General features: G+C 40.7%; 1 protein-coding gene across 3 annotated transcripts in view; it reads left to right on the forward strand.

Annotated features, from left to right (window-relative positions):
- The window catches only part of entrep2 (endosomal transmembrane epsin interactor 2), a 107,991-nt gene that overhangs the window by 28,554 nt on the left and 54,400 nt on the right, over window positions 1–25,037 (forward strand). For 2 of the 3 annotated variants that reach the window (XM_084935330.1, XM_084935338.1), the window contains exon 2: window positions 19,351–19,407. In XM_084935330.1, the coding sequence (XP_084791456.1) occupies window positions 19,351–19,407 (57 nt within the window). Of the gene's footprint in view, window positions 1–5,474; window positions 5,651–19,350; window positions 19,408–25,037 lie in introns of those variants that run through there. The other variant, XM_084935348.1, reaches the window with a different exon arrangement.

Below are 25,037 nucleotides of genomic sequence, written 5' to 3' on the forward strand. Positions count from 1 at the left end.
GACGAATTACAAGTTCATCTGTGTAGGAGGATGATGTGCACGGTGCTCAACTATTACATTTTGGGCCTTGAGAAGATGAAGTGTTCTTTCAGGAGAGCGCATAAATATTTGCTTGTTGTTTACGCGTAAAAAACTTCAACATTCAAAAAACAAGACCTGTCTGTGCAGGTAGCATACAGAGGCTTTAAAAAGGTAAACAGCTGTAAATAGCTGCCAGTAGGAAAATGAACAAAAGATTACATTTGAGGGCTGGACACAAGGCCGTGAAAGGTGCTATGCATCGCACAAGGATGCTGAAGATCCAGATTTTAATTTTCCGTCCTCTGAGCAAAGCAGCAGTGTAGATTCTTATGATTAAGTTGTTTGTTTTCTCAGATATCTTTGGATTTAGTCCACCAGCATGCTATTTTTTTTTTTTAGTTCTTGGTGGTGAACAGAGGTTAAAGTAGGATTTGCAGATCTGGGATTCTTAAGACTGTGTGTAATGGTGCAGCATGGAGAATTACTTAAAAAGAAGTCACATAATACGCATTGTTTTATGAGCTCAGTTGGAATTTTCGTGTGTACACACTCTGATCAGCTGACCTGTGCTGCTACTCTGATTTTCACTGCTCCTGGTGAATTTAGCCAACTGAATACAACAGGATAAGCGGATGTTTCACGAGCTGTATCTGATGTCCACTCCCTAGACCCTTTAAAGCAACTGCAAAAAGAAGAATTTAATGAGCAAATTGAATCTATTCTATCCGTGTTGTACAGCATTGACCATGAACACCACAGCCTGCTCTACAGTACAAACAGTGGTTCGCAGTATTTCACCACAGTACTGCAAGCTAACCAGTTTAGCCTGCACTAAGCTGTATTTTCATGCAAACTTACAAAGTACACCTTAAGTAGTTTTGCAAACTGTTTCACAAAACCATTTTTTAAAGGATTCAAAATGTAAGATTTAAATTAAACGCCAACTAAAAAACTCCACCACCAACAACAAAAACTTTAAAACAACAACAAAAAAATAACTCAGTTGTATTCTATCCTCTTCTGTTCTCCCATCTAGCCAGATGCTGAGTAGCATGGCCACAACTTTATTTACATCTGCACTATGAACACATCATAAGGGTTAGAAGAAATGTGGTGAAGGTGTCACTGGACCATGGGACGACATTATTTTGGTGTCATTGCCCAAGGATCTCTATCTCATCAGTGGAAGCAATTCATTGTGTAGGAATATGCATTAACCAGCCCATCAGATTTTACTGTTTATTAACGGAAGGTACTGCAACAATATTCTGGATCTTTTTTCCACTTTAACCCCTGGTGGAGAAGTGCAGAAGTGAAACTGTGCCTTGGACCAAAACTGTGCTGTATATAAAGAAATGGCAGATGTAAAGATTCCCCTCATATATGTGCAATGACAAATATTTTGTCAACTTTTTACTCTGGAATTAGTTTGAAATAAATAGAAAAACAGAAAGAAAGAAAAAACAGCAGGACGTTTGAGAGGTTTTTATGTCTGTTTTGGTGCTGTATCTGACATGGATTTGTGCTGACTGCAGCTGCTGGTATGAATAAAGGAGGAAAATATTGCATCTCTACACCAAGATTTAAAGCCTAGGAGGAAACTGTTTGATACTCGAAAAGATATCCGGGCTTTAAAGCACTTGGGCTTTACTTTATTTTTGGAGAGTCGAGGTGAGGAAAGGAGAGGAGTCCTTGGGTGCTGCTGCCTGTCTCTTTCGCTCTCTTCAAACCTTGTAGAAGGTCATATCATATGAACTGCTCTCACCCCAGGCCACAGCACCCAGCTGATATGTAAGTGAGAACATTACCCAGTAACTGGCTGGTACGGGGGTTTGAGCAAGGAAATGTTTAATCAACCATCTTTTAGAAAGAAGCCAAAAAAAGACTAACAGAGCTTTCTCAGAATTAGTGAGACTTATGGAAAAGCGAGGTCACAGGCAGATGGTGAAGACTGTATTTCTATAGTTTATAGCTGTAATGTAGTGTAACCAGTGTGCCACACATGTGTACTCATAAAAGCCCGGTTAACTGATTAAAGCACAGCCACGGTGGCTTTAAATCCTGCAGCTTTAATTGTGGTTGTTCAAACCAACGGATGCCAGCTGCCCCACTTCAGCATAGTTATCATCATTTAGATGTGTTTACTCAGTAGAGGGAATATTGTGCCCAGAAACAGAAACATCTGAAACCCAAAACCGTCCTTTAAGTGTCAACCAAATTAATCTCATTCAAATCGTGTCTGCTGATGCTCAGACAAGCTGGTTCAATGAGCTCGGGACCAGTGGTGGAGTGCTCATCTCTCTGTTTCGGGGAGCTCTGTCATCTCGCGTGCGCACAGATGAGAAATTAGAAGGCACAGAATGAAGCTTGTGGTCGTAATCATCTGCAGAGGACTCTCTGTGTGTTAATTGGTTCTTGACTTGAAAGTGTTGTTCCGCCGCCTCGCTGTAAATGACAGTTTGCTGTTTTTCTTAGTTTGTTCTAATGATTTGCAGTTTCCTGGCTGTGGAGCGAGCAAGTTTCCCCACCAGGGCTGAGAACAGAAGAGTATGATGAGACAATCTCATTAGGGTATAGAAAGTTTGCAGCAGATGGAAAACTTCTTCAGAATTTAAAGCATGGAGTTTAGAAGAAGGCGTTTGCAGTTTTTATTTGTTAAACCCAAACCTAAAAGTCTGCGGGGATTTATAGGGAGGGAGTAACAGGAAATCAAACAAATCGCAATCAATAATGCAAAATTAAGGAGACAGTCCAAATTTGAGTGTGTTTTTTTTCCCAGAAATAATGATAGCCATTGCATTCATCTTGTCTCCCTTTTTAAAACTGCAGTAAAAAGTGCCTGCAAGCTGAAACGTCTTTCCGTCGAGATAAATTCTCGGCAAAAAAAATGTTTCCAATCAATTCTTTTTAAAAATTCAGAGATTCCTGCAGTGGAAACAGTTTTAACACCCTGAATCAGTCTGCTGAGGATTGGAAATCCCTTCTTAAAGAAACTGCAAAATAAAAAAATGTTTTTAAATTTTTTCCTGTTTCTCTTGTTGTGACATTTGTTTAGATATATCTGGTTATATTCCTTATATATTAGAAAATAATTAACATTTCTTTCTCTTATCTTACTGTTAAAGGTTTTGATGACTCATCTTGAGTGATAGTCTTTGCATTTATTCATGGTTTTGCTCATATTCTGTAGTTTTTCCTTTTCTCTCTGCTCTGATTTATCTATGTGAATACCATTTCTGTGTTTTTGCTTCCCACGCTGTTCCTTTTTATTGTCTTGATTGAGTTCACCTGCATCTTATTATCCGTCTACCTCGTGCCGTTTAGTCTGTGTTCCTTCTGTCAGTCTTTGCTGGTTTGTCAGTTTATTTCTCCTGCGTAGCTTCACTTCTCTTAGTCGTCCTGTTTGGATTTTTATTTTTCGTCTGCTTTTTCATTTCTGCCATTGCAAGTGCGTTTTTGTTCAGTTACATGAATTTGAAATTCTTCGTTTTGACTGCCTACCCTCCCTCTGCCTTTGTGTACGTTACTCAATCAATTTAAGAACATGTGAAGCTCCAACTGGACCAAGCAGATGGCCGCCTCTCCCTGAACTTCGTTCTGCTGGAGGTTTCATCCTGTTAAAAGTTTAAAAAAATTCTCTCTTTTTCAGACCATCCTCTGTAAACCCTCGAGATGGTTGTGTGGAGAAAACCTCACTACATCAGCAGTTTCTAAAATACTCAGACTAGCCCGTCTGTCACCAACAACCATGCTATGTTCAGAGTCACTTAAATCACCTTTCTTTCCCATTCTGATGCACAGAGTTGCTGCTATGTGACTGGCTGATTAGATATTTAAGTTTATAAGCAGTTGAACAGGTATACCTAAAGAAGTGGCCAGTGATTGTATAGATACAATATTTTTAAAGATATAGGTGGTATTTTGGTCGCCTTGTAAGATGAAATGATGCAGTTTACTCAGCCACTAAACCACAACCCACCCTGCCTGTCACTCGTGCATACAGAGACAAACATCCTCCCTCTCTCTGTGCTGTGTGACCACCTCTCACTCCTGTCAGCTCTGGTTGGCTGCAGTGCACGATTATCCTGTCAGCACAGGACTGCAAGCCTGACTCAGCTGTTAGTGTCACTGTGTCCAGGATGGATGTGTGGCTCACTTTCCCTTGCACACAACTGAAAGTTTTGGACCTTAGTCCCTGAATTACATCCGAACACCCCTGAAAGTGCCCGTCACAACTCTGAGCATAAATTTGAGATTAAAGTTGGGTTTGTGAGTTTCCTTTCCAGGTTAATTAGTACCTCTTCTGTTTCTCTTTGGCTTTCACTTAAACTGTAGCGATCTGCACACAAATTCTACTTGTGTGAACCTGTGATTGTGGCTTTGTGTTGGATCATTTGCCACAGCTTTACTTCGAGAAAACTAACATTTAAAGTAAACAAAGGAAAACTAAGTTCATGCATAATAGAACTGCTGATCCTTGAGAGACACTTTACGGGTTGACAAAGAGCAGCACCTTAAAGGTTCTTTGCTGCATTCTGTTTAACCTTTCCATGCTCTCTAGTTCACTTTCTCTGCACTCTTATGGGGCTAACATGCGGACGTAACACAGAATCTGCCATGCGTTACTGAGCAAACATCTGGATAACTGAATTGAAACACTGGTGTGATTTCTTTCATACTCTGTCTTCATTTGTTGCCGCATCAAAGAAGCGTTTCGGAAATGAAAAGTGGCAGCCCATGTGTAACTCCTCATGTTTGTGTGTTGCTGTTCATGCATACATGATGAGCCTGCATGAAGAGAGAGAGAGAGAGTCAGATGGTGATCTAAATCTCTCCTCTCTTTTTCTCAGCTCACTGAAAACAATCTGATTTTCCGTGTTCTCGCAACGCTCGAGATGCACAGAAAAGGGTGAAGGGCTGTTTGCTATAGCCGAGCTCTCTTCTTTTGCTTCAGTTACTTTGAAATGAACGCTTTGCTGGAAGAACGCTGTGACTGAGCAGTCGGGTATGCACGAGCATCGCACATCAGAAAGCGAAGCATTAAATTCACCTCAGGCTTGTTATGTGTGGAAATGTGTAAGCGTTTTAGAATTTAGATGTTAAGATATTTTTATCAACCAAATATTGATTTTGAGTTCTTTATATGTGGAGTACTTTCTATGTCTGAATTTGCTAAAATAAATAGTATAATTTATGGAAGCTTTGTGACTTCACTCTCAGTAGCTAAAATTGTGCACATTGCTGCATGGGTGTTTAAATACGCATGAGACTTGCACTGACTTGAATGAAAGTTCATACAAATTGTGCAGTGATTTCTGCTCATCTCAGTCCTCCAACGCTTTTCATTTTCATTCTTAATCATTTTCAGTCCAGTCCTTGTACCTAACCATTTTTAAATGAAGTCATGTCCTTAGAGATGCATGTGATCCTTTAGTTGTGTTCACTGAAGACTCATCGGAAATGGTCTCATTGGAAGGGTGGCTGTCAAAAAGCCATTCTTAAGGAAGAGAAACAAGGAGAAAAGGCTGAGACATGCCAAAGTATACAAGAACTGGGCTGAACGTCAGTGACTACGGGTCTTCTGGAGTGATGAAGATGAAGATCTGGAGGACAGGAGAGCGGTACAACAGTGAGTTTGTACTGCCAAACTACCAACTTGTGATCATCTTAAGAGATCTGTGCATGTTAACAGTTCAGCTGAAGTGTTTTACTCCTTCATTTGAATAATTGTTGGAGCACGACAGAGGTTAAACTTTATGGCATTTAAAAAGAAAAAGAACAAAGGCAAAAAAATAAAGGTATAATATTTTGTCCTTGCAGAAAATCTTTTTTATTAAGTTATGTGTAATCATCCCGTGCCCTTTTAGTTCGCCTCGGGACACCTGAAAGGCTGAGGGCTTGAAAGACAAATGCCAATGTGGCGTAACTGCAGTGTCCCCAGTTTGAATTGATGCATGAAAGGTGCGTGGAAGCCTTTGTTTCGAATACCTTTACACACTGACCTTGGTTCTACTTCCCATGTTAAAATGCTAATTGTAGCTTGGTAACTTATGCTACATTCTGAGGTCACGTATCACCAGCTTTCCTATATCTGGGATCAATGAACATGTGCAGTTCCAAAAAAGCAAAGTCTATCTGCAAAATAATATGCTCATGTTTACAATGATGCAGATGGTTGTAGTGGATGGCAGAAGATTTCTCTTTCAGAGGCTATTTTCAGGTCTGATGAGAAATGCAACACGGGCTGATTCATCCAGGTGTTGAGAGCCATGCTCACAAACTCAGCATATGAGATTATACCTTAAAACACTGAGGCTCCAACCTGCAGGAGAAAGCACGGAATAAACGTGTTGTTTAGCACTGGAGATCTCACTGTTTATCGGCAAAGGCTCAAACAAAAATGTCAGATGTATATGGTTAATTATGTGCAATTATAAGTGTTGCATGGGAGCATCTTCAACCTCCAGCATCGTGTTGCCATTGTGCATCACACTCTCTCCTGAGGTATGTTATTGTTTAGCTGTGCTGTTGATTGATTCACATTCCTTGTTCATGGATTTAGCGGAGGTACTGGAGACCTCTCGGTGAGAGGTGGGAGAAGAGCATAGGGTGGCTGAAATGCCACACCCCCAAGCAGCCGCAATAGCCAACCTGCTGTTGTTCCACTGTTTCCATAGTAACGGTGGTGGGGTGCTGCTGAGCTCCAAAGTGAAGTGATGATATAGAAGGTTGGGGGAGGGGTTAGGAAATAGAAGCAGGTGGTGGGTGGGGAGTAAAGGGAATACTATAGGAAGCAAATGCAGGGGGAAGAAAAAGGGGAATCCGGAGGAGGACTGCTGCTCCTGTCGGTGAAACAGCGGGAACACACGGAAGCCGAGCGCCTGTCTGTTAGCTTTGTCAGCATGAGCTTCAGTTAGACATGCTGCAGTAGAGATGTCTGTGGAGCTACAGCAGCATCAAACACCTCGTGAACCCCCTCAGCGTTCCTTGCATGATTTTTTCAACTCAAACCTAGAGGTCGTAAATGAACATGCAAGGACACACACACGGCACTCACACACACACACACACAGTAGGCTTGGTTTAAACACTTTTAGCAGACACATTTTAGGTCTCTCATTCATGGCCAGCAAAGGTGACTTGGAGGTTACAACAGAAATTGTCACAAAAGAATTAGGAGATCCGCTCCCTTGATGCTGCAGCTCACCTTCATTTGGCTTTCATTTGGGGACATGTGTGCACACATGCACGCACGCACAAAGAAATATTCTTCAAGGTGAAACACAAGGTCATTTTTCTCTCAGATTCTGTTTTATCCACATGTAGAGCTTCAGTCTTTGTGTTTTCATTTAAAACGTGTGGAGCGCTAGTTCAAGTGAAAATATAGCTTGCTTCTCTTTCATACGCTCCTATGGTTTTTAGGCGACTGGAAGAATTTTAACGTTAATAATTGCAAACATTTTTAGTTACCCTGAAATCTAATGAGACTTAGCAGTAGTGCAGACTTTTTACTGTAAACGTTATAAATCCCACTGTACAGGATCACAAAAAGATATTTAGTATGGGATGCAGAAAATTAGTAGTGAAGGAGATTGACTCCCCAACTATGCTAATATATATTTTTTATTAATATATATTATACTGGACTAAGAGAGGGTGGGTGGGGGACTGAGAACCATCAAAGGTAGCAGCCAGGTGTTAGAGGTTCTTTGAGGCCCTTTGATAGCCCTAACATCAGCAGGCTAATAAGATGAAGCTATAAAGCTTGATTTATACTGCCTCATGACGTATACCTCATATAGCTCCAAAGTTCAGCATCGCAGATCTGAACAGGACTTTCTACAAAAATAACATCTCTGTAAAACCAGAAATGATATGTCATAGGTTATGTAGGTTCATAGCTTGCTCTTTATGCAAATCGTATAGCCAGTATTCTGCTTTATTGATTTACTCAGTCGATTCCATCATCTTCTCTCTTTCATGTCTTTTAGTATTATTTCAGTAAAAGTAGTTGCTGCACTCCAACATGGGGAACTCAGTTTCGAGAGCTTTAAGGTATGAGGAGAAACTCAACACAGTGGCATAGAAATTCACCAGCAGCGGGATGCAGAAGCAAAAGCGGACAAGTATAAAGAATCTGAACAGAATCAGCCACTTGCTTGGTGTGTGTTGTAAGCTCTGTACGCATATGACAGTATAAATTGAGCTCAAGGCTGCATTTTTAGAAAGGAAAAAAGCAGTAAAATATGAGATCTTTGCACTCTCAAAGAGCAGGCAGTTCTTTTAAAAAGACATTTCCCTCACAGACCTCTGTCTAATCAGCTGCTCTCCACTTCATTAAAGGCCAGTTTTCCTGGACACCTCCTACTCAGTCTTAACCTGCAAATTCACACATGCCTTCACTTATAGGCGGAGACACACTCACGCAGGGTAAAACCCACATAAATCTATGCACACTGTTTCACGCTTGTATGTACTGTGTGTCAGATCAGTCTGAGCTAAGATCATGCAAAGCTCCACAAAGAGCTCAGATGGTTGACTCTATAGAACGACCTTCTTTTCTTGACCAACATAAAGCAAAAGTGAAAGGAAATAAAAGGGCCTGTTTCACTTGAGACAGCAGGGGAGGAACTGATTGAGAGCGCATTATATGTTTGTGTTAGTGTGTGTGTGTCCGCGCGTGTATGTGTGTGTGTCAAGCAGTGCTGTCTCTATTCTGGCTTCTGTGTTAAGTGTTACCATGCATTACAAGGTTTTGACAGTGTGTGTCTGTGTGTGTCTGTGTGTGTCTGTGTGTGTGAATAGGTTTTGGGGGATTCATGTACAATCTAACATTTCTGAACCGACGAGGGTCCCTGCTCTTCTCAGTGCAGCAGCTGATGGGAAATCATTATGGATCCTGGCAAGTGGCCAGTTCGTGGTTACCACGGCAACCGCGCTGGCTCCATCCATCTTGGCTGTGATGATGTTTGAGAAACGGCCTGCTTTCTAAACCCTCACTCCCGGTAATGGCTTCTTTGATTGGCGCCATGCATAAATGAATAGGAATAGGTCAAGACTGTGATTTAGGTAGAATCCATGGCGGTTTCACCAGTCATATATTTTTTTCTAGTCAGTAATATGAGGCCATAAACACCTCCACTGCTGCCTGGGTAAGATGGGAAGTCTCCACTGTGAATATTAGTTTAAAAGTTTGTCTGGTCACTCTTCACAAAAAGACTAAAGACAGACTTGTAGCGCAGAAACATGTGGATAAACTCCTAACACACAAACATGCTCCTGGCAGTGCACAGGGGAGGCTGGAACTAAGTGCACTTCACAAGAGCTACTTGGATTCAGGTGTTTCAGAGATGACAAGAGGACACTGAAAGTGTGGTTAAAAAAATGATTGGTTGGTCTACGCTTCACAGGAGCTTAGAGGGAGCTGGGAAAGACGACAAAAGCAGTTCTGATAACGGTGATGTCCACTGGTCAAAAAGAGAATAGTCACCTACGATTGGAGGGATTTGAATTGGCAACAAGAAATTTTACAGTGGAGTGTCAGGGCAGTAGCATTTGACTGGAAGCTGAAGTGGTGCACTGGTTTGCCACTGACTGTTGGTCTCAAGTGTGCATTTCAAGCTCTATTGCCTAGGTAGCCCTGTGAAGTATTGACCACCCTGTCATATTTCACTTAACAGTATCCTGTCCTCTGATTGCTACTGCACACCTTGAAGTTGAGAAAGGTTTGGCTTGAAAGCCACCACTTTGTTTTGGTAGCTGTTTTTCACCCATCATTGCTTTGAAGTTGCCAAATATCACCAACTTTCTGTGGCCTCTGGTTGCCAGGTTGCTCCTCGTTGCTTCTTCTTTAGGAGAGTGTTGGTAACCTCAAGTAAAGAGGACATCCCACAAATACTGATGAGCCTAAGCAGTTTTGTAGGAAGGAGGAGGAGGACAAATTTCACTTTGTTTCTGCTGGAAATCCCTGATGGATAATGCTGCTGCCAAAGAAGGTTCTACAAGTTACCACGTTCAAGAGGTTTAAAGTAATTTTGTAAATGTGCTGGGCTGTAGTACAGGTTGATCCGCTTCTGCCGACAAATTGATATTAAAAAAATAGCAAAACAAGTAATGCCCAAACATACCAAATCACATTGGGAAAAGTAATCCATTTATTTTTCTCCACTTATGCGGGGTCAGGTCATGGGGGCAGAAACGTAAACAGAGCCAGCTGAGAGATCTAATCTAATGTCCTGGTCGGACATGCCCGGAACAACAGGATGCGTGTGTTTATAGGCTAAAGATGGGTCATTTTAACCCCTTGCTAGAATTATGCTGTAATTTAACTTTCATAAATCAGATTTTGTTATTTATCCATCCATCCATCTTCTTCAGCTTATCCAACTCAGGGTCACGCTGGTGGCTGGAGCCCGTCCTAGCCACCACTGGATGAGAGACTGGTTACATGTTGGACAAGCTGCAAGTCCTTACTATTGTCATAAAAAGTAAAATGATAGCATGCTTTTGCTGTTGTAGGTTAAAAACCAGATTATTTGAACCCATTACCAGGTGGTCACCAGGCAACATGATGATATGATATCTGAGATAAAAACCTTCAGGGTTGCTCAGCCTCTGACATAGAGTTTTGTATACTAACCAAACTTTTTCAAAACGTGGTATTACTAAAAGTCTAATGTCTTCTAAACATTCATTCTTCACAATATATTGTAAAGCTTAACACGTTGAAAAAATTTGTTTATAAGTCCATGCACTTCTCTATTGGATTGGATTGTAATTGTTAAATACTGTTTTAATGTCAAGCATCTGTATGTAAAAACATCCTTTTTACAAGGTTTATGTGTTTGCGATCCTCTGTGTTTCATACTAAATTGAAAATAAAAGTGCAGAATAATAGAAACATGAAGTTAGCAGTAACAATGTATACTGCCAGAACAGTTTCTGCAAACCAAATGGAAGAATTACCAATTAGTCGCTTTTCCCCTCATTTTTTCTCTTATCAGTGAGTTGTCTGTTGTGTTTTCTCTAATTATCATCAAGGTCAGGTTACAGACTGTACAGAGCAGAGAAAGCCTGCTATCTTATTTTTTTTAAACTCCTGTAACTCCTCCTGGGGGTGCTCCCAGAACAGCTGGAAGATGCAAGTCCTCCACTGTGTTCTGAAACTGCCCCGCAGGTCTCCCCACAGTTAGTTATGGCCAGCCTGTTCGAGAAGTGACAACCAAGCAGCCGAACCTGTTTTTAAACTGTATTCTGTAGTTGTCCAAACAAAGTGTTTCTCAAAACTTAACAAAATCTTCACATCTGGGACAAAAATAACGGCGAAATAACTGAGAACAAAAGACGGTGTGTTTTATTTTTGACCGAAACACTATTTTTAGCCTCCGTCACCAATGTCAGAGCATGAGATTTTCTTTTAGGTTTGTATGCAGGCTTTGTGCACTGCGCTGCGTTGTGCACAAACGTTGGCTGGAATTTGCTGCGGCAGCTACACACTGATTCCTCGCTGGGCTTCTCCCATCTGAGGATCCAGCTGGGCTAACGTGCCTTTTGTCTGTCAGAAAGCTGTTTGAGTTCAACCTTTTCACACTGACTTTGCAAGAAGGTGCTAATCTCTGAAAGGGAATTTTAAGTTATATTTTGCAATGTTTTCTTTGTTGTTGGCCTCAAATGACACGTCCCCCGCTGCAAGTCACTCTGTGTTTCTTGTGACTGCGGGTGTGTGTGTGTGTGTGTGTGTGTGTGTGTGTGTGTGTGTGTGTGTGTGTGTGTGTGTGTGTGTGAGCGCATGTGCGAAGGTATTAGTCGTCTCCGTCGGAGTATATCAGAGTGAAACATTCTTTCATGGCTGTGACACTGGCTCTTCTCATGCAGCCTTTTGACAAGTCAAAGCCTTACTTTTATCTCTCCGTTCCATTTGTCAGTACTCGGTGTGTGCGTCTGTCTGTGTGTCTTTGTTACAAGAGCATGTGGGTGTGTTGTGTGCACATGTCAAAATGCACACATAGGAAACCAGTATAGGTTTACGAGTGTTGAAAAGTTGAACTATTAAGAATTAATTAAGCTTTTATGCTCACTTTATCGTATCACCTGTCATTTAAAAAGTTGTTTCCTGCCGGCTGTGTGTCACTTAAGCTGATATGCTTAATGATCTGAACATCCTGCTCAAAGATTAGACGTCTTTAAATGTGATCCAGCTCCCAATTAAGACCCTGGTTGTTGTTCCTGAACAAATTATACGGTGTTACCTTTTTTTCTTCTTCTGGAGGCTCTGGCTCTGATTTCTATGAGTAAAATTAATTATGGTTTATATTCCTTAAGTTATTTCTAGTCTGTTTCTCATGATTTGTTGACTTAAAACTTAAAAATAATCTATCATACAAGTCCAACAATAGTACTAGAGAGCATTCACCTCAGATCCCAGTTGTTTACGGTGTACTAATTTAATTTAAATACCCCTTATTAAGAGTTTCAAGCATCATTTAACCTTAAAGAATCCGCTGCACCAACACATCTCACCGCTGTTATACTAAAAGCTGCTCTGCGGTCCAACCTCAAACCAATTTACTGAAATGACTCTACCTTATCAAGAGTCGGCACGTCTTTAAAACTACTTTACAGACTTCTGTTTTTAGATAAAAATGTTTTTACTGAGTCATTTGATTGGTCAGTGTTTTGGCCAGCGTTTCATGAATTTTAGATAGAATACCTTCTGGGAAAGAGTCAGTATTTTTTCAGCATGTTAGTGGGTGTGTGGTGCCCAGGTTTCAGTGACTAATGCTGCTAAGTATTGAATGTTAATCTTGTTCTGGACGCAGCCAAGAGGAAAAGCCTCCAGTGACTGACAGCCAGCACAGCTATCACATGGTTCCTGCTCGCACATCATTTCACTTCTCAAACAGGCGCACAGGTATACACATTGTCCTCCACACACGTCTACTCAGGGGAACCCGGGAACGCGTGGAGAGACGAGAGAAAAAAAGAGCTTCGTTCCAGGTACATTCTCTGCTCCCGCGGTGGTGACCATGCAGCCATGAGTGTTTGCGCTGTATGCTTGATGGCACACTTGATATCTGCGGTGAAAAGCGTGCTTGAATTCCAAATCTTTTTCTTTACTCCTGATGTCATACCAGTGCAGAAGTGAAGCAGGCCAAGCACATCAGTGTGATAAGAGTCACAAACAGAAAGACAACATTTGGAGCCCAGTGCTAAATTCCTGAAGGTAACGGAGTGAAATCGTGTTGCATAATTATGGAAATCTGGGAGAGCTGGATAAGTAAGAAGAAACCGCTGGGTGACAGGAGCTCAGTTCAAGCTTGATTGTGCATTGTGCAGTGCATTTGCTCTCTGCAAATGGAGCATCACCAAGCAGAGAGAGAGAGAGGGAGAGAGGGGAGTCTGTAACGGTGACACAACGTCTCTGGACTCCTTGTCGCAGTGCCTGGCACCAGTGTAAAGAAGGTGAATATACCTGCAGTAACACAAGCCCCTGTCTCCTGGTGCAGTTTATACCAGCAATGAGCAGAGGAGACAGAGCAGAGGCATTATTAGTCCAGAAAGTGCACACACAGTCAGTTTGATGTCCACTGACTGTGGCTGCAGCTTTTTTTTAAATTTATTTCTTTTTTACAGTTTCTGTCTTTGTTCAAATACATTTCCAAAACACTTCCTTCCCTGCTTTAATTAACTGTGTACACTTCATTTTCGGTCTGTATTTTCCAAATGGTGTGTAGTAGAAAAACTAGCAGTGTTGATACTTAACAGATGGAAAGTGATGAGACAAAAAGAGCAGAGAGCATGCAGTCAGATCGAGAGTAATAAAAAACGAATAATAATAGCTTGTAAAGACAGAGGGATGATAAAAGAGTCAGGAGACGCTGGCATGATCGCTAGAGCGGCTGCAGATTGTCTCTTGTCAGCCACAGCGTTGGAATAATTGTGCCCAGTGGACATGGCAGGTCACAGACTTGGAGATGTCCGAGCTTTACTGCAACCTTGATCCACTCGAACACTGTATACAAAAGAAGGGCATAGCACCATGATGTCTCCCATTGGGGTCTAAAAACTTTAAAACCTCAAGTTGGAGACTTCAGTCGGTCCGTCTTGTCTTTTGGAAAACAGCCATCAAACAAACGAGGGGTGGATCTGACTGAGAGACGGACACCGTGGGTAAATCACACCCTGCTTTATCATGTATGTACTGTAAGCGTGACCATAACTTATAAAATGAACTTCATGATGGTTTAAATAAGAGCTCATTATGCTGATGTGTTAAATCGAGTTAGAAGTAGCATAAAAAGATAAATCTGAGTATAAAAGCAGATTGTGGCTCCCTTCTTAGCTTCTAATATAAAAGCCTCACCATCTAAATTTATGAATTTAAAACCATTATTTGCATTTAATCTTTACAAAACTGTGAACTTACTGAATGAGCAACAAAAGTCCAATGTAATAGAAAGTCTAATGTAGCTGTCATGCTGTGTATTGTTGTCCAAAGGCTATTCTTAAAGATGCAAAGACTGCACTATTACATAAAAGTTCTAGATACTTGAGTTCTTTGGCTGTGGGTTTGATGCATTCATTATGGGTTTAGATTTCTTTGCTTCTGTCTGTCTTTTTTTTCTGAATTTGTTTATAACCACAAGATATAAATAAGAAAAAAATCCAAATTAAAAAAAGACACCTGTGTCCGTGTGTGTCTGTGCGAGTGAGCGCTCAAATGAAATATTGACATCCCGTTCGCCGGGTCCTGTGGGTATCAAGGTGAGCACAGAAGTAGAAGATTGACTAGAAAGTGGAACAAGATGGAGAGGGGAAGAGAAATGAGAAGTCTGGATGGAGCTTAGTGAAAGCGAGTGTGTAAGTGCAGAAATATAGTGCGACTGTGTGGGCGCTGAGCAGCAGCAGCAAGAAATGCAGCGATGGAGTGTGATACAGGGAGAAATTGGATAGGGGAAGGTGGCAAAACTTGGAGAGAGACGGTGGATATCGAGAGAGTGGACAGAGGGAAGGAGCGCGGCATGAACGGGGGGAAAAAGGAAGAGCATGGTGGTGTTAAATGGAGGGTGAAGATGGGTGAGAGGCAGAGAGGGAGACCGTGGACAAATACAGAGCCGAAGGCTATCAGTACCCTTTGTTCACACGAATATTTTGATGATGCGCAAATTCACACCTACAGTTACACGCACTGTAAAAAAAAAATTAAGCCCACACCTAGAGAGAAGTGTGAAAAAAACATTCAGCGTGTGTGTGTTTTAAGTCTTTTTGGTTTAATCAGACAGCTCATTTAAAAAGGCAGGATTACTTGGATTTAAATCGAAAAGGCACATCAACAGCAGATGGGAACAGAGGAAAAAACAGACATCACAAACACAATTGTTTCATTTCAGCAGAGGCTTCGGGGTAACTGGTTCCAGGTAGATGGAGCTCGAAATCTGAAAGAAAATCAGTGCTAATAGAGAAACCTGAAGCTCCTGGGAGACACTTTGATGGAGTCATGGCAGCAGCACAACATGCTGCATTTTTAGCATGACCTGCAAAGAAAGGAAACCATCCAAGGATGAACTTAGCCGTGCTAGGGTTAGGAACACGATGGTTCGATGGTCACGGGGAAGAGAAAGCGATGTTTTCTACTAGGGCTGGGCGATATATCGAGTTTTTAAAAAATATCGATATATTTTCATACGAGATATAAGATGTGACAATATCCTTTATATCGATATAGTCTATGTTACGTTATAATTATACTTGTGGAGCCACAAGTTTGCCTGTCTTTCGTCCACTTTTGTCTCTACGCAACGTTACTCGGCCTCGCCTCTCCTTCACTGAACACAACTCCCCCTCCTCCCCCATAGCTTCACCTGCAGGCAGCGACAAGATGGACACGGCAAATCTCCGTTAGCGAGTTGTGGGGCTGGACGCCGTCAACGTGTTAGCGAGCTAACCGCGCTAACAAGCTAACCACGCTAACGACATGCAGCCCACAGGGGCTGCACGGCCTAAAATCCTTTCATTTTCTCAAAAGTTGACAGCGCGCCTTATGTATGAATTCTGGTTGTGCTTACTGACCGCGAACCGATTTTATGTGGTACACGGGGCTCAGCAATCTGTCAAAAAATGTTTTAGTACGACTTTGGTAAGCTACGGAGCTGCAGCGCTTGATGGATTGTCGGAGCATTACGGCTACCGTAGTCTAGAGCCTCGCGGAGTGATACGTACTGTGCTTCAACGTAATATTACCGTATTGTGTGTGTATAAGGGCCATAAATGGCACCTGTTAAGAGACATGGTTACGAAGCGGATTTCAAACTCCAGGCTGTCAGTCAGGCAGTAGAAGTTGGGAACAGAGCAGCTGTGAAATCTGTCTTTGTTATTATGCTCAGCGTCTGTTAGTTTACATTTTGACTGCACAATTATGAGCTTTTTGTTATGCACAAAAACAACATTGTTTTCTTTTATTTATGGAGCATGATTATTTAATAAATGCTGATAATTTATTTTTGAGTAATTTCTTCATGTAAATCTATGCTGTATGTAAATAAAAGTGCCTGTGTGACATCTGGGACACAGTGTGACTAAGAACTCTCTTTTTGTTCTTAACTTATGGCTTTAAAAAATTATCGAGATATATATCTTATATCGCCACCCAGCTAAAAAATATCGAGATATGAATTTTGGGTCATATCGCCCAGCCCTATTTTCTACAGCTGTCTCCCGTGTTTAGTGGTCCATTTTCCTCGGAAGGGCTGCCTGTTTTTTTTGCACATTTTTATTCATCGCTTCTAACCTGATGTGTGCATTTCACGAGAGCTCAACTCCTTTGATGTTCCTCCTTTGATTCATGCTGTCTGTCAGTGTAAATCTAAACAATACTTTAAACACACCTTTCTGGAGTTCAGTAAGATGGAAATTCACTTTGAAAACCTTTTTTTTTTTTAACAAACCCCAAATTTAAACTGGATCAAACAGCGCATATCGCTATGGATTATAGAGATATGCTGAATACTGCTGTATTTACCCTTAAACCAGTAGACACCATCTACAAAACGCTGCATACTCTCTACCAGTGTGCAGGTTTACATGTGGTTGTCTCACTGCTCATTTATTTTATGCATACAGCACTTTTTTCTGTCACACACACACACAGACACACACACGCACACTGATGGATGCAAATGCACTTTGACATGAAGAGAGTAGGAGCCAAGAATCTAATCATCATCCATCAGAAGCAGAGGCTCTGCTCAACTTATAAGAGACCCCACTGTAGCTGTCCTGATTCGAACTGTGTAGCTTCTGTAACATATAGATTAATAAGGTCATCGTTAAAGGTTTTGTGCTTCTGTGTTGGAGTCATTGCTCCAAAAACAGCCATGCATCACTCATTACTAATAATTCTTTTAAATATAAAGCATTATGTTACATTTCTAGTCTATAGAAACGAGTTTGTTACATTAATTGTCACATAACGTTTATGTCACAGCATGGCCTGAGACGCATTTTTGCATGATTACCAGTCAACAGCAAATTTTAAACTGGTTTGAACTGTTGTCGCCATTGCTTCAGTGTTGTTTCGGCCTTTTTCAGTGAAATACCAGCTCAGGAGCTCAGATAGTCTCAGATTATACAGAGCGAGATGCTGCAACAGTTTGAAAGGATGAGACTTTCTAGAGAAATCCTTAGAAAAAATAAAATAAAACTTCAAGGATTTCTTTGTTTCCTGTTCTCATTACTTCTACTCCTGTACCAGCGCTGGTGCAGAGGTTTGTTTTCTGAGCACCAGTGTAAAAGGTGATGGGGGTGTGGTGACATCACAGTTGCCGTGCAACAGAACAAATGGAGTGACCATGAACCAGACATTATATGGGAGTCACACTGACAGAAATGCATTTCTTAATAAGAACACATACAACTTCTGTAGTTTTTTTTTTTCACAAAACCAAAGTTAGAAACTGAAAAGTGAGTAAAGAAAAGTGTTTCAGCTGCAAGTGTTCACTGTAGAAACTGATACAGGTAGAACAGAGCTTCAGTGCTACCAGCCTGATGTCTCATCACTGATTGTTCTGAAGCATCAAGCTTCACCTGTATGTGGTTGGGGTTGGCGTTCACTTAGCTTCAACATTATTCTGGGTTCACCACCACTAGTTTTGTGTCCCATGCTGTCCCAGATCAGATAGTGTGCAAGCAACAGTGAATAGAGTTTTCTGTCCTAGATGCAGTGTGCACTTTACCATCAAATTCTTGTCCTTTTGTGCAAAAATAAATAATAATCTGCGTCCCCAGGTCATTGTAGTCTTGAGAGCTTGAAAAAAAGGTGACTGAAGTTTTGTAGCTTTTTAAAGACATTTCACCTCTTCAGAGACTTCTTTAGTTTTAAAACAACAATGTTCGGCGCAGTGCAGCGAGGAGTGCTCTGACCTCTACGTAGGAGAAACCAAACAGCCAATCCACAAATGCATGGCTCAACATAGAAGAGCCGGCTCAACAGGACAAGACTCAGCTGGTCAGGATGCCGGGTTCACTAAGCTTTGTTGGAAGTGCTGCCAGTCTGATGTTGTAAAATAATCTAAAAGCTGCGGCTAATGTTACAGCTCACATTATCAATAGTGGGGATAATGACATTCAGGACCACCTCCAATAAACAGCTTTCCTTATCAACAGGGAATTGTCTCCAGGCCTGTCTAGACTTTAGACTGCACAGGTGTACCACAAAAACTGGACATAGACTATATCTGCAGATCAGAGGTGCAAAACATTCTGAACTCACTTAAAAAATTTCACTTAATAAAGCTTGATGTTGCTTTTTTTTGTGGGTTTTTGCATGATGACTTTTTGAATTTTGCCTCTTGTTCTTGTTGTTGTTCACTGGCCAAAAATAGGCTCAAATAATTGTTTTGTAAAACAAAACATCCGTCAAAGTTCTATTGAAGTTATAGTGAAAGCAAACAACCTTTTCAGCTTATTTCAACCACTGACAGCAGCTCAATCAAATGAACAGTATGAGCGCAGTTTCCTGTGTGGAGAACTGAGTGAGTCACGCTTGAAGCCAGAAACTAATTAGAATAGCTTTTGAAATTCAGATTTTTCAAAGTGTGGCATCACATTTATGCACAGGGAAGCTCATTGTTTCAAAAACTAAAACACACAGAGAGTTAATGTCTGTGATTGCGCCTGAGCTTTGTTGGAAGCTGTTGTAAAATAATCTAAACAGTGTGACCACATTTCATCGGTGTTACTGTCCCATCATCTCCATCAGTGGTTTTTATATGTGCTTTGATTTCATACGTCTGAGTATCCACTCTTATAGTATCTGTAATTTTTCTCCTCTAGGTTCTGCTCTCTGGTCTCATTGGAGTGGTGTCATGGAAGAGGCCGCTCTCTCTTGTGGTGAGTGTCCTCTGAACGCCCACACTGAGCTGCTAACCTGACAACTCTGAGCAAAGAAACAGTACCTTAGGGGGAGTCTTTTATTGTCATAATGGTTACAGAATGTCCTCTCCTGTCAGGATCAACACATGTAGAAAAGTAAACATATCACAACCTTGTCAGAGAATTAAGCTTTTCTGTAAGTGAATCAGACCCATTTTGAATTCATGAAAAGTAGCGCTGAGTTTCAAAAAGTTGTATCATGGTATTTGTTATAATTCTTAAGTCTCCTTTCAGTCAGTTTACAATGGTTGAGTATACTTTGAAAAGTATGATATGCATAAAATTATATATAAACAGTTGAATACAATCATAAAAATGACATAAAATATAAATAAAAAGCATTTTAGTTTCATATAACAATACTTTTTGGCGCTTACATACAGGAAATACAGGAATCCAAGTATTCAGGAAATACTAGTAATGAGAGAGATGGAAACAGACGGGAACCAAAACACAGCTGAAAACAACTAAGGAATCAGTGATGGCAGGGACAGCAAGAAAAGGTAGACACATGAAGGAAAATGGAGCCTTTCAAGGTAAAATCAGGAAGTAACCAAAGAAAGCAGGCAGACAAAAAGATAGACTGAACACGAGACATGGAGAGAGAGAGATGAGTAAACTGTGGATGACAGACACAAACAAAGACAAACAGAAAATTAAAATTCAACCAAACCCCCACACAGAACCCCAAACCCAAAGACTTTAATAATAAGCTACTAAACTTATAATAAGCTAATAAGGCAAAAGTACCCCAAAACACAAACAATGTGGCTCAAACACAAATGAGTCCTCAAAACTAAAAAGAATCAATAAACTCTCAAAAAACTCAAAAACCATGAAATAATCACTTTGGTGCTGTAAAGAGCAGCTTTGAAACAAAATGATTCCTCCAAATGTTGTAGTGAAAATTGTTCTGTGGTCAGAAAAATACCTGCTAGCTTTGTAACACACTGTCTTTCCCTCTCCTGGCTCCCTGTGGCTGTGTGTAGAGGATCTCTGGTCCAGGACAGAAGCAGTGCAACCAGAAATGACTACAAAACAAATCTCATCTCAAAACCAAACCTTCCAAACAGCAGGCACGGCTCCTCTGCTGTTATTTTGGAGTGCCGCTTTTTTATCCTCCTTGCTTTCCCCAGCTACTAACACATTCGTGTTAGTGTTGTAAATTGTCCCCGTTTCACTATTTATTTATTTTACTGTGACGACTGCATATAACTGAATGTTAGCATCCCAAAGCTGGAGTGACTGTTTTGTCTGTTTACTGCTATTGCAACATTAGAAAAATTGACATTATGTATTGAAGATCCTTGTTTTTCTATAAAGAAAAGGATTAGTTGATTCATGACTAATGAAATTATAAATCATAATTATCTTTAGAACATAGAACATGTCCATAGGAATACAAAAATAATCAGGTTTGTATTCCAGCGGCACAAATGCAAGTGTGTCTCGTTAAAACTGTGACTGATCACATTTGCACAGATGGAAACTGTGTTCCTGATTTTTTTAAAAAGCAAAACATTTGTAAGTTCAATGTCTGGAGCACCAACCTCTGTGGCTCAGATAATAATCTGAAAATGGAGAAAAAAGGTGTTTTTATTTTTCCTTTTTTCTAAAAGGCAGCTCCATGCTGGAAAACTCCAAAGAAATAAGAATTCATACAAGTTTGTGTTACCCTTTACAGAAAAGCACTCTGGCCTAAACCAGAATAGAAGGATAGGTAGGAGGCCGTGGTGCACAGCTGAGAAAAAGGACAAAGTACACACAGAGTTTGTGAATTGTGTGTTTTTTGAGAAACACACACATCACAGGTCCTAAATGGCCAGCCTTCAAGGCAGAGTTGCAACGGGATAAAAAAAGCCACTGAAAGGAAAAGATTGAAATGGCTAAAAGTACACAGATACTGAAGGACTGATGGGTATAGGTTTGATGTTTGGGTCACTAATAACAACTTTTGTGAGAAGTACAGCCAATTAAAGGTGCAGCAGGAGTGCTTGACACCATCTATCAAGCATGATTGAGAAATGTCTTTAGGAGGCTTTGGTAGTGGTAAAGAAAGAAAAATGTAGGTAGTCGTGCCATACCCACTGCACGCTGCTGAGATTGGAGGAAGAACAAAACTGGAAACTATGCAAGAACTATGAGAGGAAGCACTCTGCTGGAATTCTGTCTGTAACACAGTGGCTATTGAGATGTTGTGTGTATGAATTTCTCCAGATTACCCCAACATACTGAAAAACTGAAGGTCTGCAAGGCTGTGTTAGCAGCAAAGGGTGGATTCTTTAATTGTTTTAAATAAAAATCTCATGCATGTTTATATTACAAACAATTTGCAAACCGCTGTTTATCAGCTCATAAAACGTCCTCACATATTTAGCGTTAACGCTGAAGGCGCCAAAAAGATGCTTAACGCTGTCATTTCAACCTGTTAGTACATTGTGACAGAGTCTGTGACTCCACACCTTCTTGCTGGTAGCGCTTTGTGGCTTTGCCAGAGCTGTAGAAACTGGAGCTGTCGGAGAACACAGTTTCAACCTTAGTGCATGTGTGCACGGTTGTGTCGAACAACCCCGTGCGTTGTGTGTTTTCACAGCCGCTGACCTGAAAACATCACAACCAAAGTCAGAAGTCTTAGCTCTTTTCGCTTTTCCTGTCAAAGCCTGTGCAGATAAAAAAAAAAAAATAAAGATCAAATAAAATAAAAAATAAATGCTCTACTGTGTGACTCAGCCCAAATGTTTGTCTTTCTGAACTCAGACCGTGGCATCAGAGGACCGGTGCATGAATTTATGTCAGTGCCACGAGTGCAGTTTCACACTTAAGAAGAAGATAAATGTGAAACTCATTCTATTGTTTTTGAAAAGGGATGAAATTGTTAATTTCTACAATGAAAATAAATGCCACCTTGTTTTGTTGTTGGTCGCACCCCTAACAAAGACAAGAGGGAAATAATTAATGTCAAATCCTTTCAAATGCTCAAATCAAATCCAAATAATAGTCTTTTCTGACTCATCATTCAGACAATGTATTATTCATCATCGCCAACAATCACTCCAAACTCTTCTCAGAAGGTGTCTCTTCTGTTTCCACACTGCAGACACCCAAACGCTCCTCTTAGCTAAGTTAAGAGAAATGTTCTAAATGGAGGCGCATTTTAAAACTGTAAGTGGTTATTCTTAGGATTGTGAGTGGTATTTTTAAATGTAGCTAAAACACTCTGTATTTTTAAAGATGCACACAGATCCTGCAGTACTGCCTTACCTCTGAATTTTAAGTTTCCTTTAAAGACTTTAGAAATTATTAGATGACTGTTGTGTTCTTGCTGTAGGCCTCATACCCCGTAATTGTGATAGCGTACAGTGCATAACAAAAATCCTTCTTTCCTCTCCTTTAAGACATGCAGGTTTATTTTAGAGATGGCACGATACCACTTTCTATGTCCGATACTGATACCGATATCATAAATTTGGATATCTGCTGATACCGATATGAATCCGATATAGTGTGTTTTTTAATCAATAAAACTGTTTTTTAAATATCTTGCTGCATTTTGTATAAGTTCATACTCAAGTTTAAATAAACAACACTAAAGCAATTCTGTTATACCTGTGTGTAAAAAATACACTGCACCCAAAATATTTCATAGTTCAGCAATACTGATCAATCTAATAAACTTAAACCTACTCCATCCTCCCTATTCTGGTATTTTAAAGAGTACTTAGCAGAAATATTAAGCAACCTAACTAATAGGGTTGCAAACTCCCAGCAAAAAAAAAAGAAGGGAACCACCCCCCACCCTCCACCTCATGATGCTTAATCGACGTAATCAACGTAATCAATTTGATGCAGTGTGAAAAACAAATGCACAGAAATAAATTATTTTTCAAGAATAATTAAATAGATTCAACATCTTTCTTCAACAGAATTGCAGACTGCACAGATGGTATCTTCCCAAAGGAAAAAGTACTATAGCTTACTAGGGTATATTAGACTTAACAGTTACTATATACAGTAATGGACTTCTATACATGTTACATCAGATTAAAACTTTGGGTGTAAGATTCAGATAATTATTTATTAAAAACTAGACATTTTAAATGAGAATAAGAAAGAAAAGTATGTCTTTGTGCCCCCTTTTCCCTGTTAATGCCCTATCGGCCCCCCTGGCTAAACTTTGATAGATCCGCCCCTGCACAGTTACCAGCCGTCAGCTACGTAGAAAAAGATCCTGGTGTAGAAAGTAATATTAAATAAATTCTAACAACAGATTATCAAGCTTAAACGTGCTGCTGTTGTTCAGCCGCTGGTTTCCTCTTTCTGGTGCAAAGTGGGCCAAAAACAAACAAGAGAGACGGACTCGTGACAGAAAAGCCGATCAGCTGATCATTAAGCAGTTTCATGATTGAAGTAGCAGCAGGAGAGGGAGGGAGAGGCAGTCGCTCCATATATCGGTTGACGTGGGAATGCATTACAAACATTCAGAGATGAACTTACACACTTGCTTTACTTCTCTCTGGGATAACTTCCTCGGAGATGAAATGCCGGTTTGGTAGCGAGGCTACAAATACACACAGCCGCTCTATCACGTGATGCACACTGCTCCGACGCGCTACGGTTATGAGCCAAGTTACGCCGTGTCCCAAGTTTTGTGAGGTCCTTTTTTGATAATGGATCGGATTACATTTTTTATTTCTCTCCGATATCCGATCCAGTAATTTACATCAGTATCAGACCGATACTGATAGTAATATCAGATCGGTCCATCTCTAGTTTATTTATGATTGATAACTTTCTGTCCTTTAAAGTCGAGATCAGGTTTCGGGTATGGCTCATGCTAGAAGCTCCTGACCAATTCTATTTCATACTCCCTCAATGCCATAAATAATCTCATCTAATTTTTGCAGCTTTACCCAGATCACCTGCATCCCTCATCCTCCTCACTGCATACTTGTCTCTCACCCTTTGGTTTTATCACCTTGCTTCCCCGCTGCTTATATCAGCATCCTCTCTTCACATTTCCCTCCCCTCCATCTTCCATCACTGAGGTGTTCATAGAAATCAGTCACACTTTGTGCTCTGTGAAAGAGTTAAATCCTCTTATGTCTGTTTTCTTAAAAAGCATGGCCAATTTACTGGAATAATCTGTGCATACTAGTGTACAGGGGTGTCAGTTCATGGTCGCTGCTTTCTGTCTTGAGGGAGGTGGTCCAGTAATTTCTTGTTTTTAAGACTGTTACTGTAGCATCCAATGTTCAGTTCTGACAGGCGAGCTTTTCCGTTTCTGGCCTGGACCCAGTGATGACTGGCAGGTGACTAATACACCGGCTGGACAAGCTCAGGCCTGGCAACAATGCACCATCCCATCTGCCAACTGTGGGTGGTCATGCTCTGCATCGTGATTCGTAATGACTGGAGTTTCTCCAGACTGTTTAGGCATATCTGTTAAATACTTGGGTTTCTAAGCTGACTTCTGTCAGATTGGTGTCTGAACACAAGGTCCAGGGGACAATTAAATGACCTGGGAAGTTTTGGATTTTGCTTTGCAAAACAATTCAGAAAACAGAAGATTAATCTGGACCAAAGGAGAA

Source organism: Perissodus microlepis, chromosome 1 (genome assembly GCF_051167445.1).
Source record: "Perissodus microlepis isolate ML-2025 ecotype Zambia chromosome 1, ASM5116744v1, whole genome shotgun sequence".
Taxonomy (NCBI): domain Eukaryota; kingdom Metazoa; phylum Chordata; class Actinopteri; order Cichliformes; family Cichlidae; genus Perissodus; species Perissodus microlepis.